Source organism: Sebastes fasciatus, chromosome 19 (genome assembly GCF_043250625.1).
Source record: "Sebastes fasciatus isolate fSebFas1 chromosome 19, fSebFas1.pri, whole genome shotgun sequence".
In the NCBI taxonomy this organism is placed as follows: Eukaryota; Metazoa; Chordata; class Actinopteri; order Perciformes; family Sebastidae; genus Sebastes; species Sebastes fasciatus.
In genome coordinates, this window is record NC_133813.1 from 27,939,172 (window position 1) to 27,957,231 (window position 18,060).

At 42.4% G+C, this 18,060-nt stretch overlaps 1 protein-coding gene across 2 annotated transcripts in view; it reads right to left on the reverse strand.

Moving 5' to 3' along the window:
- Nucleotides 1–273: 273 nt before the first annotated feature.
- The window catches only part of fibcd1b (fibrinogen C domain containing 1b), a 146,558-nt gene continuing 128,771 nt past the window's right edge, over nt 274–18,060 (reverse strand). Inside the window, exons 7-9 of one of the 2 annotated variants that reach the window (XM_074617562.1) lie at nt 6,123–6,302; nt 2,802–4,083; nt 274–2,711 (exon numbers count right to left, since the gene is read on the reverse strand). In XM_074617562.1, the coding sequence (XP_074473663.1) occupies nt 3,818–4,083; nt 6,123–6,302 (446 nt within the window). In that variant the 3' untranslated portion in view covers nt 274–2,711; nt 2,802–3,817. The remainder of the gene's footprint in view (nt 2,712–2,801; nt 4,084–6,122; nt 6,303–18,060) is intronic. The other variant, XM_074617563.1, reaches the window with a different exon arrangement.

An 18,060-nucleotide genomic window follows, 5' to 3' on the forward strand; every position in this document is an offset into this window, starting at 1 on the left:
ATTTCCCCTCAGGGTATTAATAAAGTGCCTTCTTCTTCTTCTTCCTCTAAAAAAAACAAACTCACACATACATACCACACTAATATAAGCATGCACGGCTGCACTGAGAAAACCCCACACACTTCCGGGTGTTCCCCATTTATAAAATGTGAATGTTTATTAAATGTCGACAAGAACATTAAAACACAGTATCAAGATTCAGCGAAACAATCTATAGTACTTCACCAAAAAGAAAAGAAAAAGAAAACAGAGTTAGTTCTGCGCTGGGACTGAAGGGATGGGAGGGGAGAGGAGAGGAGAGGAGAGGAGAGGAGAGGAGGAGGGGAGAGGAGAGGAGAGGAGAGGAGAGGAGAGAAGAGGAGGGGAGAGGAGGGGAGAGGAGAGGAGAAGAGGAGAGGAGAGGAGAGGAGGAGGGGAGAGGAGGTGAGAGGAGAGGAGAGGAGAGGAGAGGAGAGGAGAGGAGAGGAGAGGAGAGGAGAGGAGAGGAGAGGAGAGGAGAGGAGAGGAGAGGAGAGGAGAGGAGAGGAGAGTGGGGCAAAGAAGCAGAGCAATAAAGAGGCAGGGAGTCAGGAGCTGGGAAGAGAAGAGAGGAGAATTTAGGAGCTATGGAGTGAGGGGGAATTGGCAGCAGAGGCTAAGGCAATTAAGGAGGTACACAGTAAGAAAGATAGAAGGTTTGGGGACCGGGGGGATCGATCGGGGGGTGCTGATGCACTGTAATGAGCGGGATAACCGGGAATGATTACAGCCTCTGATTTCACTCTTTTATCATCTCTTCCGTTGGAGACTTAGCAAGCTGCAGCAGAGAGAATGACTATAAAGGCAACAAAAACACAGAAAGGGGCATGGCAAATAATACTTTACATTTAAAGAACAAGGGGCAACATATCATCAACATATACAGTGAGCACAACGTCGTCGTGTTGAGGTGAATAAAGATTTTGGGAGTGGGTTCTCGGGGGGGTTTAGCGCAGTTCAACACAGTACCAGAAGGTGGTGTCCACTCTTATGGGTTCACAATCACAATAAGTAATAGTTTGTTATAATTATGTAAATCTCTCTGTTATCAACACAAGTAGCAGGGGAGGCAAGTTGTACATAAGCATCACATTACTTCAAAATTCCACAGAGAGACGCACTCCCGCTCTGTCGTCTGGCTCATGCACATGGGCATGTACAAACTGAAGCATGTGCATATATGTGTACACACAGAGACACTGTAGACGCACACATGTGCACACACACCCTCTGTCTAGCACAGAGACACACACACATTTGCATACACTCTCACACACATCCAGTTCCTTCTCCTCGAGTGACCTCATATTTCCAACTTGTTTTAAATGTGCTATAACCTCTGACATTATCAAACCTCTGTGCCATAATAACCAGCAATTTGTAACATGTGTCTGTGCTTGATGCCACTGAGACGTGACGTATAGCTGTATGCACACACCGAGGTGGTGCAGTAACACACACAGCGATGGGAGATCCGTCCCAGCGCCGGTGGATGACAGAAAAACTCCAAGCGGTTCCAGTGTCAGAGGTATTCAGTGCAACATTGCTGGGTGCTACACGTTAACTCACTGTCATCTGGGGCAACACGTCCTTCAGCACACAATCCAAAACTGTCTCCCAGTGCCACGATGTCAGAAAGATCACATATGTCCAGCAAGGCAGCTAATGTGCCGAGAGGTTTAAAATATCCCTCCTCCGTAAAAGATTCATATCTGTGCTGCAGAATTGAACGGGCATGTGCTTTAAGGGATAATTCCTCCTCTTCACTCATATCTGACCTTCAGAGCAGCACACACTCCTGCCTGTTGTTCAGGTAGAGGAAGGGGGGGGGGAAGTTCTGTTAATACTTCTCGCTTCACTTTATTATTTTTTTAAACGGGTGGATTTAGTGAAGATGTCCATGTGCTTGAGTATTCTTTGTGTCGTAGCATAGTAAGAAAACAGCTTCACATGCTCTAAAAGTCATACACACTGTACAATAAAATCTACAGATATTTTTAAAGCTTTTAGTACATCCAAAGAAACTCAATGAAACAAAAAAAGTTGATTCACCGACTTAAAAATAAAAACATAAGAGAGACGGGAAATCCGGATTGCACTATTTTCTGCCCACAGTTTTCCTTTTGTGCTTTTTCTTCATAACATTTTTTTTTTTTTTTCAGTTATTCTTTTTTTTTTGTTTTGCTTTCGGCAATTTTTTTTTTTTTGCCATAACACATTTCCTACTCAGAAGAAAAAGACAGCGGTTGAGAGCGTCAAATCTTATTTTACAGCAACTTTCTCACCATTTGCATGACAAGAGAAACTGTGTCACACATATAAATCCCATAAGAATCACCAGGAAGGGAGAAAAGAATAAGGACAAACCAAAGAGGTGGGGATGGGGGCAAAAATGAAAACATTTCCTCAACAGTCCAAGAAAATAAGATGGACTGGGGAAGCTATGACACAGTCCTTGATTCCTCTTTCATTGTGTGATCCCACTGGTCAATGTCTTCTCCTTCCTATTACATGTACATACATGTACATGCTTTGTTATCACATGTTAACCACAGTACTTAAATGGAGAGTGAAGGTATGGCAGCCATGCATCATGTTTAGTCCGTCTGTGCTAAACATTGTAGTCAGTCGAGACGCTCTACTGAACTCATGACAGGAAATTGATAATGTAAGAGATCTCTGTCTGTCTCTCTCTTGTCGTAGACACACACGTACGCACACACACACGCACACACACACACACACACACACACACACACACACACACACACACACACACACACACACACACACACACACACACACACACACACACACACACACACACACACACACAAAGTGCTGGGTTACCATCTGTGAATGCTGCATCAGTTGGCCAGTACTCAGCTGGCAGGCAGATCAGACAAAGTGCCCAATATGCTCCCTAATGGCCCAAGTCAGATGAATGAGATCCTCCGTTGTCTCGTTCTTTTTTCTCATTTTTCTTTTTCATCCTTTTTTGCACCTCCTCTTCTTCCACTTCCTCACTCCCCTTTGATTCACTCTGCCCCCCTTTTTCCTTCCACTAATTTAACTCTTGTCAAATTGTTTCCTCGTTCTCTCCGTCTCTGTCTCCCTCTAATTATCTGAGGCCCTCGCACTCCTTGCCACTACCCTGCTGGGTCGCATTCACACTGATCAAGGATGTAAATGTGACGTATTGTACCACTGCGCTGTCCCTTCTCACTGGTGGGACTCTGGACTTCCTTTACAGAGGGGTAAAAAAAGGAGGATTTGTATCTCCTTTTCATATTTTGTGAAGGGTTTGTGTGCTTCTACTAGAATTTGAGCGACCTTCTCCATTCACAGATTATACAGCAATGGGCAGTGAGACTGAACCACAGTCGAAGTGCCATGGCGGCACAGATGGGAGGTCAGAGTTACATGTCAGGAGCGAATTACTGCTGTGTGGTCCTGCAGGCGATGCTCGGACCACCACATCAGACTGAGTAAAGCTAGCGCAGTGGACTGTGGCGTCGGAGCTCTGGTATTGTGAAGTGAATGATGACAAATATGCATGATGATGGTTATTTTGTCAAGATAGGGACCAGGGGTAAGGATAATGGTAGCCATAGCTGAGTGATGGAGGAAGAGGAGCAAAAAGGGAGCGAGACATCAGGAGGCAAACAGCAGAGTCAACTAAACTCAAAGAGGTATGTTTTAGTGAACGAACAATATCAAGACAAGTAACTCCGCCTAGCTGTCAGAAATCGTGGTTTGTAATGTTTCAAAATATTTTTTTCCCTCCTTTTTGTCTTTCTCATTTATTCTCTGGGTCACGGGTGGGTCGTATCTTCATCTCAGAGAACTTGAGAGAGTACTGCCAGCCAGTCCAGGAGGACCACTCGATGCCGTCGGCGTAGGAGGTGTGCTGGCCGCGCAGGTACTGGCCGTTAAGGTTGGAGGTGTGGCAGTTGCGGTACCACCAGGCACCGTGGTAGAAGGAGGCGCAGTTGTTCTCCGAGTGGTCGTTGTCCCGGTCTTTGGTGGTGAACTTCATCCCGTTGTGCTTCAGCAGAGCGTCGCCTAGGGTGGGAAAAGATGTGCAACAACATTTGAATGTGTTAGTACATAGATTAAAAGTAGGATAAAGATGTAGGTTTATTTAAAGCTGCCGTGGGTAAAAAATGGAGCAAACATAATTTAAAAAAGTTATTTTTATATTATAAACAGAGGGAAGTTCAAAGGATCTGTGATGACCTTTTTTATCTTCCTCTTTTTAATAACCCCCCCCCAATGATTTCATCTGGGTGTCTGTCAGTTAATGGACAGAAATGTTGACAGATGTCATCACATATGCTGATTTCATTCTTTCTTGTTGCATCAACGTTGATCTTTCAGCTATTTTTTCTGTAACCGGTACTGAATTCTTGAAAAGCATCAGCGTCAATGAGAGGGCACTCTTTCCTTCAACCTGTGACTGTGAATGTGATAATGATGCAAGACCACTGCAGGCATACGGCACAGACAAGTCGAATCACCTGAGTGCCCTTAATCATCGTCCGCACGGTAAGTCTGATCCGCACAATCAAACTGCAGAGCTGAAAATACCTGCTCACTATATAAAGATTTCTCACTGGCAAATTCTCTGAATCGATAACTGCTTTGCAAGCCATTCCTCTAAGAGGCTTACAGGTAAAATGAAAGCAATGTGCTCGCAGATACTGTGGTAGATCTAAAGTTTTCAGCAAATGGATGTTCAAACGGCTCATAATGTTCAATAAACTCACTATACTGCACAACCCCTGCACTCTCGGTCCCGTCCTTTCGTTCCAGAGCCGGCTTCACACTGTGACCAGAAGTGGATAGAAGGATAAAGCTGAGAGCAGAATGAAAGACCGCTCACCAGCCATCAGGTAATGTCTAACAGCTCGTCAGGGCATCAAACAACCCTTAATTGCGCAGGATGTGGCCGCACAGCTCCTTACCCTCTCTGTCCTACCCTGCTCTCCATTTGGCATTACCATGGTAACCAGTCAGCCGGAAAAATAATCTGACAGGCATGTCTGATATTCATGTTGTGTGCTGTTCGACATTAGGAGAAAAGAGACAGTGTGGGGGGGAAGGAAAGCAGCTCAATGGGATGATGTCCAAGGGATGAAGAAAAGAGGAAAAAAAACAAAAAACAAAACAGAAGCACTTAAAGGCTCATTTGCACAGCACTGGATGTCACCTTGGTGGCTGGGGGCCGGCAGCCTGCTCTGGTGTCCATTAAGATCCAGCTGCTCCCAACCCAAATGAGCACCTGTCAGCTGATCGGAGAGCAGCCACAGCAGAGCAAAACACTACTACTAATAATACCAGTAGTCTGCCTGGAGGGAGGCCGAGGTGAGGCTGTGAGCATCCGGAGAGAGTTGGAGTACCCTTAATTTGACTGGATTATAAAGTCCAACAGGCAGATGAGCTCAAGGTCAGGCCATGCTGAGGACAAGAGACCAGGGACATTGCAGGACACCACATCTGGGGAAAAAGCTGTTACACACACGACACATTTTGTCCCCCCCCCACTCCTCTTCTGTCCCTTAAATACCTCTATCCTCATTTTTATTTACCTCTCGCACCTGTCCCCCTCCGTTCCTCCATCCCAGTTTCTCCCAGCCCTCCCTCCCTCCTTCCTCTCCACTTCTTCTTCTTTTTGCTCCATCTCTCATATCTGTCCCCATTCTCTCTCTGCGTTCTCGGAGCAGCGCTCCCCAAAGGTTCTTTAAATTGCTTCTTCATTTCAACGGCTGGGTTTTGTTTACGCTGCAGGTCAAGCAGTGCAATTAATTGGCAGTAATTTAATCAAGGTGACAGGTAGCTGGCTCGGATCTGATGGTTGGGGAGCGGAGACACCGGCACCAGCAGTGCAACTGTCTGCATGGTTTAACAAGTGGACACACCTACTGCAATGTACAAATAATACTGTTATTCTGCTATGACGCAGCATGCACTGGAAGTTGGCTGGAGGTTTTCACCCACTACTGTGACTTTACAATAACATACAAAAATAGTGTATACCAATCAGAGTACAAGCACAGGAAGTCTTGCGAGCAAAGTCTAACTACTTCACTGAGCATACATACCTGCATTGCCAGAGTAGTCTCCCACAGTCAAAGGATATCCATCATCATCAGGGTCTACTGAGAAGAGGCCCACTCCAAAGGTTCCATACTGGGCATAAGCGGTGCTATTTTCAAAGTCCTCCAAGTCGATACGCAGCTCATAGTTCCCCTGGATGGACAGGGCATGGATCTGCTTCAGCCCTGCAGGGAAAAAGAGCGAGACACAGACCAAAACAATCCATTACAAAGTACTACCGGTGTTCTCAGCAAACAATTTAAAGCTATTTCAGCAGCCTCTCAACGCCGCACATTTTCTGGAAATAAGATGTAACATGGTTTTTGGCCCATTTAGAGTCTCCCGCTGCATTTGGTTTCTTTCCAAAACAAGATTAGACGTTCTTTTCAAAAGTGTCTCCTGCTCACAGAACTGTTTGCACGAGGATGGATAGACCAGCTGAAATCCCCTGAAACTATGTATGCGATTTTAAATGAAGTAATGATGCCAAGTTCTTCACATTGACATGCAGTTGCAGAATTACAACTCTGCGATCTTTCATAGCAACATTGTTATAGCATGACTCTTGGGTATCAACAATGTTTAGTATGTTCTAAAGATGTATAAATCTTGCAGGGATAACCTAATTCTCTCTCTGGCAACCCCCGGCCTCAGTACTACTGGGCTAGAGCTCATTCATTGCCTGACAAGACTGTAAAAGATCTATAATTGCTTTGAACTTGCCATGACATGGTGGAGTGTCCTGGATAAAGGAGATGCTGTAAAATTGAACTTGGCCATGTACTACGAGTGGTGATAGTAAATATATATATATTTATATAAAATGTTATGTGTTTAGTCCAACAATATCAAAAAGAATAAGTTCAAAAATAATTTTTGGACTATTTCTTTGAAAAAAGTTGAAGAATTTCTTCAACTAGAAAGGCTGAATTGTGGATTGTTGCATGGGCTAGCAGGGTGTCACAGACGTATCCAGGAAGGTGAATTGCTTCTTGAACCAACTGAATCACATTCATTCACATGAAAAGGTATTCATAATTCTAGTGTAAAATCACATCTACTGTAGATTAATTACCCACTCTGTCTCAGAACATCACAGACAGTCCCCTTACACTTACAAGGATACTTGGCTTGATATACAAGTTATCGTTTTAATATCGGAGATGGAAATCTAACAGCGAGGTCAACAGCATGGGTGGCCCACTGGTAATGAAAAATGCACAGCATTTTGAAGCCAAGTGCAGTCTGTAGCTGCTCACATAAATTATGTGTGCTTTAAATGGACTTCAAAAACACAGATAAAAGATGAGTATTATACATGTAAGGGCTTGAAAAATCACAAGTGGGATAATTACTGACATATTTTATATCGTAGAACAAAACGTTAAAGCTCTCTTCAGCTTGTTAACCACAGACCTTATTTCACTGACTTCCAGACGAGGGAGCCAGAAGTGCTAAAATGCTAACTCATTTCCAGGTTTTAGGACTCATTCCTGCAGCACTCTACAGGTTAATTATGTACTGCTGTAGGAGGCATTACAAAACCCAGGTGCAACATGTGGTTGGAGTAATCATTAGTGCAGTTACTCTTTAGCAGGAATAGGTAGGTCTGGTTGTGCTACAGAGTTTCCTAGTTTTTAAGGTAACACTAACTCACTTTATAGAAAGAAATGTGTTCAGCTACCCAGTTCTAAATTCTTATTAAAGCTGAAGTAGGCCAGATTGGAGCAAATGTGATTAAAAAAAGTTATTTTTATAAAACGATTGCTATATCGTGACAGTAGTACATGAAACAGGTAACCTGAAAAAAATCATGTTCCTCTGTTTCCTCCGGTGCTCCTTACGGCATCTGCAAGATTTCACAGACTGGAGGAAAACAAGCAGTAAGAGCTGATCTGAGGTCTGCTGTCCAGCTGCCGTCTATGAGAGCCGACTGTCAATCACTCGCGAACTCTGACCAAACGGTCAAACTAGGCAGCGCTGATCAAATATGAATCAATATTCTGTTACGTTAATGCCTATTTCTCTCCTCAGATGTTTTCAGAATCATCTTGTAGTGCACGGTTTAGCTGTAAAATGAGAAAGTTTGTGACGCCGCCGCCATTGTGAAATCTGGTGAAGGAACGACAACTTCTCGTCACATGACCGGAGCACAGCCAATAGGACTGGGCTAGATGTTCTAAAGCCTGAAAACAGAGCCATGAGGAGGAGCAGAAGTCTAGTTTTCTCTCAGAACACTTGAATTACAATATGCTGAAAGGTTATTATGGAATTTTTGCCCAATGATGCCAAAAATATACTGACTACTGCAGCTTTAACTTTTGATTCAACACATTCTCACTCCCAACTCATCAAATACCGCTGCTTGCTCAGTGCTCCTCAGCATCGGAGACCGACCTCTCTTACGTTACTTTTGGACGGCGTATGCTTGTTAAATGCATACTGTCCTTTCAAAATAAACTTCTGTTTCAACAGGAAGTTAGGTTTAGGCAACACAACCACTAAGTTAGGGTTAGGAAACGGTCGTGATTGACGTTAACTTCACTGACTAACGAATCATGGGACTAAAGAACTGACGTGACGGGACACCAACGTCTCCTGGTTGAAAGTCTTATGTTTGTTTGACCCGTCCACCACCCCTCCCTCCCACCCAGAGCGGATTCTCACGCTATTAATACTACGTCACTTGCTCCGACCGTAGAATAACGCCGTGGGTTGGTTTACACTGGAGTAAGTTGTTAGTCGTCTGAACTGAACTTGAACTGATTTGTATAATAAATTATATGTTATAACATTGGCATTATGTCACGTGCATTTTTTTTTGTTTTGGGAAAAATATGTTTTCATGAATCATTGATCAAAGCTTGAAGTCATCACTTCTGATAAAATCCCTTCTGAAGATCATTTCACAAACCAAAGACACACATCTAGCTCACATCCACCTGCCTCAGCTTCATCGGATGCCCCAAACCGATCTTTTAATTGCTGCTCAATCCCTTTGGAGAGAATGTGAGAGACAGAAAGTGCCAGAAGGAAAAGTGGTTTCCATCCCTTCTTCCTTGCCCCCTGCTGCTCTATGTTTCCCCTGCTGTGTTGGAGTGATGGCGCGTCCCAGGGCAAGTTTTCCTCTCCCGAGTTGATCAAAGGCACAAGAGAGGAATAGTGTGTCAGGCGGAGAAGAGCAGGAGGAACTCAACCTGGGTCTCTTCAACACAAAATTCAAGGCAGGAAGACAAACAAAAGTGAACTCAGCCTCCAGACTCTATTAAACAGCCTTCCTCCGTGCTTATATAGGCACTCTATATGGTTGCAGTGTTTGTATGGGAGACTAAAAAGAAATAACATTTGAAAGCGTGCACTGATGGAGGCGCTTCAAAGGCTTCATGGTTAAGACTGAGGGTTGGATTGAGAGCATGTAGAGGAGGCTGTAGGCTGCATAGGTTTAAGGTTTGTTTTACTGTCTCGCCTGTAACGTGACTCACCATGAAAGCAGCTGCACCGCAGGAAGAACGGCGTTTTTATGCCATCTTCTTACCTCCTACTGCAATCATCACCTTCACAAATGAAACTCGTTCTCCTTTTTAAACCTCGAACTGACTTCGCCTAATTTGGATTCCGCCGTTGTCGAGAATTGCACTCTGAGAGCGCCTCGTCTGAAGTAGAGGGCTAATTTGATGACAAACACAGCTGAAAGAACCCATTATTATTCAGAGACAGAAGCTTGCAGTCTGGGCCCAGGCACTTAGTTTGGATTTAATCTAGCCCAATGGGAGGTTGATCCCGCTCTTTCCATTTTCAGGAAAATTGGAGGCGGAGAATCCTTCATACATTTGTAGGCAGGTAACTTCATGCATGCCAGTTTCTGGTTAATTATTATATACAATAATATAAATACTCTAAGTATGTATGTATGTAGAAACAGACACACACAGAATGCAACACATCTCCACACGCATTCAGAGAAACAGAAATGTCTCATTTGCAGAAATAGTTTTGGTGTCGTAGCCCTTTGAGAAAAAGTATCAATCCACACAAACACCTCAGGGAAACGCACCCTGGAGTGATTTGACAAACTTCAAAAGAAAGACTTAGGATGTTTTCTCTTTCAGGAAAAAAGAAAAATGAAAATAAAATACCAGATCCAACACAACTCTATTTAAAGACTCTGCAGCTTCCAACTGTATTTACATACCTTTAATTCAGTCCCTAATTAAAGCCCCAGAGAATCTCGACGAGACTCTAATTCAGAATAATTAAAGAGGAAGACAAGTGAAATAACAACGGAGACTTCTTCGGTTAAAATCTAAATGCTCAGGTGTAACTCCCTGTTAATTAGATGCTATTGTTAGGTTATTTTAAATGGGCTCTAATACAAGGGAGAATTTTGAGGTGTTTTGCTTCAGTATTAACATGCTGATTGCTCCGTTGGGGAGAGACTCTTCTCTCTTCTCACTGATTTACCGTTTATTGGAAGCTTAGCAGAGTCCAAAAACTGCTGTCCTCCATGCGCGCTTTAGATGGGCAATTAGGCTGTGCTTTCTTTATTCTTTCTACTTTGACTGGTTCTATATCTTGGCCATATTAAGGCACATTATTTTTAATTGCTGTATACTTGTTTGACTGTACAGTCTACCTTCTTTTTAACTCTGTCGGATACATTGTTATTATTATTATTATTATTATTATTATTAATAATAATAATAATAATAATAATAATAACAATAATAATAATAATGATAATAATGATAAGAAGTTATTATCTTATTTCTATTTTTTCTGAAAAATAATATAAGAATATATTTCTTTTGAAGTTTGTCAAATCACTCCAGGGCACTTTTCCCTATTTCTATAAATAAGCCATTTCTGTTTCTCTGAATGTGTGAAAGTGTGTTGCATTTTGTAAGTGTGTGTGTGTGTGTGTCTGTTTCCTGTATATATAACAAGTCTGGTCTGAGAAGTGAAGCCAAAGCTGAAATGTCTTAAACCTGCATTCGCTCTACCAGCCAGCAGGGGGCGACTCCTCTGGTTGTATAGAAGTCTATGAGAAAATGAGCCTACTTCTCTCTTGATTTATTACCTCAGTAAACATTGTAAACATGAGTTTATGGTCTCAATCTCTAGTTTCAAGTCTTCTTCAATACAGCATGATGTTCATTTAGTAAATGATGGTCCCATTTAGAGTCAGATAGACCATAAAGCAGGGGATGCTTTAGGGCGGGGCTACCTTGTGATTGACAGGTCGCTACCACGGCGTTGTCCGGTCTGGGAGTTGTCCGTGTTTTCGTCTTACAACTTTAACCCTTTCACAGTGTGTTTTCACTTCATGAAAAGTTAATTGTAACATTTTGGTCGCCTGAAAACGTCTTTTTCAGCGTTCAGTTGTACTTAGCTCCACCCTCTTGTGTCACTTCTTATTGCAAAAAACCAAGATGGCGACGGCCAAAATGCCAAACTCTACAAAATGGCAGCCCACCAACCAATGGGTGACTTCACAGTGATTACGTCCACTTCTTATATACAGTCTATGAGCCCATGTTACCCGCACTTCAAATAACAAATTATGAATGGGTACCAATCCTCTTTGGACTTGAGATAAATCTCCATATTACACAAGCAGCACTATACAGGAATAATTACTCAACGTCATCTGAAAAGAAGATGAATAACTCTGGCAAAATCAGCATCTTATTTTTAACAATCAATGTGTTTACTGATAAGGAATCTCATTTAGAACGAGCCTGATTAACAAACACGTCGATGGGACAAAAATCTTTAAGTGTTCTTTGGCATTAAATCATCCGCGTCATTACAGTCTCCTTTACTCTCCGCTACAGAGACAACAGAGCGGCGGGCTGAGAGGATAAAACCTGCAGTACCTTCCATGGTGTCCACTGAAACATGATGTACATCATGCCCATTGTTATGAATATTACAACTTCAGGTGGCAAAAAGCGAAATAATCTCTCTTCCACACATGAAAAGCCAATCTTAAATGCAGAACACACTGTGGGAGCCAAGTATTGGTCATCCTTGCTAATAAATCTATGTAAAATAGCAATAAAATGATCTATATCTGCAATTACCTCATTAAACTAGGCCACAGTAATCCATAACTCATTTTCACAGCTCTGATGTTTATGGGAAAGAGGACAAATTTAGCTTGTTTAGAACACGAAGACGGTAATTTGTCATTTTTATCTTTTATTCATTCTGAGAAGGCATGTTGTGTTCTCCAAAATAAAAGGAAACAAAGCTCAAGCCTTCCATCGATTAAACCATTACCACCAGAGATTCCTGCTCCTTCAACGGGATTTTACAGTTAATGAGAGTGACATCAATGACTCGATTAAAAATGGAGAAGACCTTTGCGAGATGTCTCTGTGATTCTGCTAAAAGGCACAAATATTAATGATTTATTTGCTTTTATTTGAAAAGTATGTAGGGGAATGTATTGGATGCTTTTAGGGGACGGGTTACAGTCTCAGCGTATAGTGCAGCACTACAGGGCATGAAGGAAAAGAATAAAAAACAGATCTCTAAACCCAACAGAGAAATGATTACACTTCTCTCTGCCGCTTGTGACATTTCTCAAAGTTAATTATTCATCATGCTTTTCTCCCTCTGTTGCTGGGGGGCAGCTCCTGAGACTGTTTCAGCTGAAAAAGGAGCAGCACTCTTCCGTCTCCTCCTCCCTGCTTCCTCCCACCATAACTCAACCCCTCCCTCCTTTTGTCTTTCTTTTTCTCCTCCTTTTTGCTTAATCTTCCTGTCAAGCTGTTTTACTCTGCATAGATTGTGTATTTGGGGAGGAGTTAGAAGACGACAGGCTATTTCAATAGCCACGACGAGGATAGTTGGCGTGCCCTTTGCCATCGGGGGTCTGCGAACAGGCGTCTGCTGAAAGGCTCGCTGTCGTCGGCTCTTAGGGAATAGAAAAAGGCTCGCTATCGCCGGCACTCCCCTCGTCATGAAAAGATAAGAGCGCAGAGAGAAAAACAGAGACAGGTGTGTGCTGAACTCTCGCTGCTCCCCCGGCTCACAACGGTGACATTTGGTGGGACAAAAAGTAAAAATAATTTTAAGATTAACTGTCACACCTCTGACATGTCGGCGCCTGTTGCAAGTTTCCCCTTCCAATTTTTCCCTGGAAATATATGTTATTTATCATAAAGAGGAAGATATTAAACGTCCGATTTTTTAAGCCCTGGTGAGGGACTTTGATTTTTAATGTTGAGCTATAGGGGATATACTAGTTTTAATACGTTTTTCTGCTATATGCTTTGAAGTGTAAGCTCCTGATCCCCCTCGCACAAACATACAGAACATGGAAATCCTTTAACCCTACCCACTCACTTTTCACTTTGAATGGCGAATGCTCAGCCTGGCTGTAGATCAAACGAGATATGGCCTGGTATGGGCGCTAACGTGGTCTAAATTCTTTCATGCTTGCTGAGGAATAGAAAACCAGTGTGGGGGCTGAATATTCTTTAACTGAATGAACATTTCGGCGGTACTATTTGTTCAGCAGCGAACACGTGGTGCCGTTCCCCAGGCTGAGTCTAACTTGGGAATAATGATCTTGGGAATGTTTGTTCACTTTGCCCACAGCGCCCTCATTACTGCTCTCAGGAGTCACTCGCTTCATCTTTTGAAGATAGATACATTTAGCAATATATTATTAATACACATTGTTTCCTTTGAATCCTTATGGGCGTCTGAATAGACAAAAGCTCGCTGAGCTGCATTTTTTCAGACCTGCAGCCTTTTCACTGAATTCAATCCAGCAGCTTTAATGGGAGTTGTCTCGCAGTGCCACAGATGACTGCAGGTGTGAAGATGCACCATGAACGGTGTAGGATGACAGCACGGAGAAGGAATTATAGGACTCTTTCATTTTGCAGATATGTTACGATAATAATGACATACCTAAATCAAATTCCAAGCTTGGGCTTGTGTTCATTATTATTTCATGGTCAAGGGTCATATTTAAGTGGGCTATATAGGACCACAAAGGCAGACAGCTACTGAAAGCTAAGTTGTTTTTGTGGCCTTCCAGAGGAGCTTTTAAGTGACAACGAGAGACGGACAGATGGTTATTATGGTGCTGTTCTAATGCAAGGTATAATTAAATGTTAATCCACCACAAAACACATGTACACTGCTTTAAAATTCTCCTTCATCAGGGACAGCTCCAACTGCAATACAATTATTTTAAGTGGCAGGAGGTATTTTGGTGGTTTTTATCTGCCTAAAGCAAAAAAATACAATATTTTAGCTGCGTCATTGCATAAAGTGAGGGCAATTCAAATCAGCAGGGGTTTGGACGTGGTAGGGATCAATATCAATTGCTCCACTATTACTATACCTCAATGACTTGTTTTCTTCAGTCTTCTTAAATATGGTCTATACTGGTAGAAACGCTTATACGCACACTTTCAAACTCCCGCTGAACTAGGCCACCATGCACGTGGTTATAAAAGAGTGTTTCATACAAGTGAGCTATTAATAACTCCATGCTATTTAATTCATAATTAATATAATAATGAAAAATAATTCATATCATTTAATTAATTCAATGACTTTTAACTAACTATTTCAACCATTTATTCACCATTTAATCATTACTTGGACTGTTAATCAATTAAAATACTTAATCACGATTAATCGCAAATTAATCTCACATTTTGTATCTGTTCAAAATGTACCTTAAAGGGAGATTTGTCAAGTATTTAACACTCTTATCAACATGGAAGTGGACAAATATGCTGCCTTATGCAAACATATGTATATATTTATTATCAGAAATCAATTAACAAAACAATGACAGATATTGATCCAGAAACCCTCACAGGTACTGCATTTAGCATAAAACAATATGCTCCAATCATAACATGGCAAACTGCAGCCCAACAGGCAACAACAGCTGTCAGTGTGTCAGTGTGCTGACTTGACTATGACTTGCCCCAAACTGCATGTGATTATCATAAAGTGGGCATGTCTGTAAAGGGGAGACTCGTGGGTACCCATAGAACCCATTTACATTCACTGATCAGGAGGTCAGAGGTCAAGAGACCCCTTTGAAGATGGACATGACAGTTTGGAGCATTATTTAACTCCTTTCCCGACAAGCTAGAATGACATGTTGGTACCGATGGATTCATTAGGTTTTCTTGTTTCATATGACACCGGTAGCCTGCAATCGCAAGTTGTGTTAAAGCAGCAGTGGGTAGAAATGGAGCAATTATGATTTTAAAAAGTTATTTTTATAAAATGGTCACTATATCATGACAGTAGTGCATGAGACAGGTAATCTGAAAAAATCTCATGTTCTTCTGTGTCCTCCGGTGCTCTTAACGGCATCTGCAAGATTTCCCAGACTAAAAAAAAAGCTATGAGGAGGTGCAGAAGTCTAGTTATCTCTCAGAACACGTGAATTAGAATATGCTGAAACTTGTTGCCTGCTGATGCTTTAATGCGTTAAAGTAATTAGTGGCATTAAAACGAATTTACGCTACGCATTACCCGTCCATCCATGTAGCATCCAGCATCCATGTACCCTGCAGAGTGATGTACCCCTGGTTGGGAATCACTGCTCTAAAGAACAGGCATACAGTAAACTATTTGTGTGTTGTTGTTTTTTAAATGATCCGCTTTGTAACGTTCAGTAAATAATCAAGTCCTGGGAGAAATGTAGTTGGTTACTCCCAGTCAGTTACAGGTCAATGTAGACCTTGATCCTGTTGATTAGACGGAGCTGTGGGCCGTGGCTAACAAAGCACATAGACCAGCAGTGACTGCTGTCTCACTGGTCAGTGCTGTCCATAGTACACACACCATAGTTACATAGCTTACTATTTCTATAGATGCCTTATTTTCTATGATCTTTACAAATAATGAGGCGTCTGTGACTACACCACATCTCTGCTCATTTAAAATTGAACTCTGCTCGACTTTCTCCTGTCGGCGAATCGCTGAAATCTCTCCGCCAGCTGTCACTCCCTTCTCCGTCTCACCACATCTCCCAGCACTCATTTGAAATGAATGAGTGCCGGCCACTTTGTCTCTTGTAGCTGCTGCCAGCGTGAGCTCACAGTAAGACATGGACGAGGTGACAAGTTTGCTCATGTTGCTTGTAATGTAGCTCGAACAATTTAATCTCATGTTCGTACTGTAGGGTTCAACTAGTGAGCTTGATTCAGAGCTCCTTCCACGCAGACACTCATCTGTTTGTTTTATACCCTCTTCATCCTCCCTCTTGCATTTTTCTGTCATGATTATTATTAATGAGCTGGCATATTATTTTAATAGACGGGGACAGGCAGAGGTTGTTGTAACATGCGAGATGTAAGGCTAATTGGCAGGTGGAAATGATGTATAGTAGTGATGAGTCTTGATTAAAACTGATGCAATTACCCCTCCAACTAACAGTTTAAGCGAGCAACTATGGCAACCAATAATACATGAAGAGCACACACACTTATTTCACTTCATCGCTGACTCCCTGCATGTTTATTTCCCTCTCATCATCTCAGCATTTCACCGGTAAGATCCACGTGGAATTTCCCCGTGTATCCAGGTCCTGTTGTGATATATTATGCATAAAACATTGCCTTTGCTCTACGAATAATTCATGCAGACATAATTGAGCACAGAAGAGGAAGTCAAAATGTCTGCTGTGACTATGCAGTTGACAATGATTACGGATGGTTGTAATATTGCACATGCAGTTTGGGTTCACATGTTGACAAATGTTTGGATGAGGAAGAGTGAATAGTGCTTTTGAAGGCATGTGTGTACAATAAAAATCACTATGACAGCTGCCAGTTTTTCTATATATGTAGTTGTCTCTTGTGTCCGTTTAAACATTTTCTATTAGCTTTGAATTCTAAGCACTCTTCACTGGTGCACCTCATCATTAGAGTCTTTTTGAGAGTATTTAAATAACAGCGTGTGTGGGTAAGTGGGCTGGATGTCATCCTATTGGTCCCCTCCAGATGCTCTTCAAAAGCAGCAACGTGCCAAAGTCAGAAATCATCAGAATTGCAGCTGAAGTCCCAGCCACAGCCACAGCCACAGCCACAGCCACAGCCACAGCCACAGCCACAGTCCCAGCCACAGCCACAGTCACAGCCACAGCCACAGCCACAGCCACAGCCACAGCCAGCTAGCTTGTTTATCCCACTCCAACTGGAGTCATTTGTTAGAGATAAGAAGAGCAGGTAAGACACGGGTGACACAACAAATTTAAATCTCCGAGGTCATGCAGATTTCAATGTTGGCTAACGTCACACAAGATTAATCTATGTGATGCCAGATAGCTGAGATTGATGGCAGTATTAGATTTCAGGTTTGCTTTCAACCTCTCGCCTTTGTGAAACTAAATGCTTCCAAATGCCATCCACCGGGCAAAATAAAGCTGGGGATTTTACTCAAGTGGCAGGATGTGAGTCATAAAATCATGAGAGAAGAATGAGAGCCAACAACCCATCACATCTGATATCATCAGAAATTAACCTTCGGGGTGGAAAGACTGAGCCAGTGAAGGGAGATACAGAGGGAAAGTGCAAGAGAGAAAGAGAGGCAGGTAGACAAATGCTGAGAGAGTTGGCAGGCCTGTAAGGCTGTAATTCAGGGAGAAGTCCACATTAATATTTAGAGGTGCTCTCAGGTAAAACAAAATGAGCAGAGCAGGCCCAGCTTGACAGGAAGGACTGGCAACAGTCAGAGCATAAAGATCCACTGGGTGTGCCGCAGTCACACGGGCACAAAGCTTCAAGGTTTAGCAGTAGAAGACACAACTGACCCTTCGCTAAGCCCCTCCCACTTTGGTTACTGTTGCTATGCCTGTCAAGCTTTCACACCCGGCATGTCAATATGCCATTTTCAACTATTTCAGTGAAAAATATTCCCAAGAAAATAATACAACATTTCTGGAAAAATCGT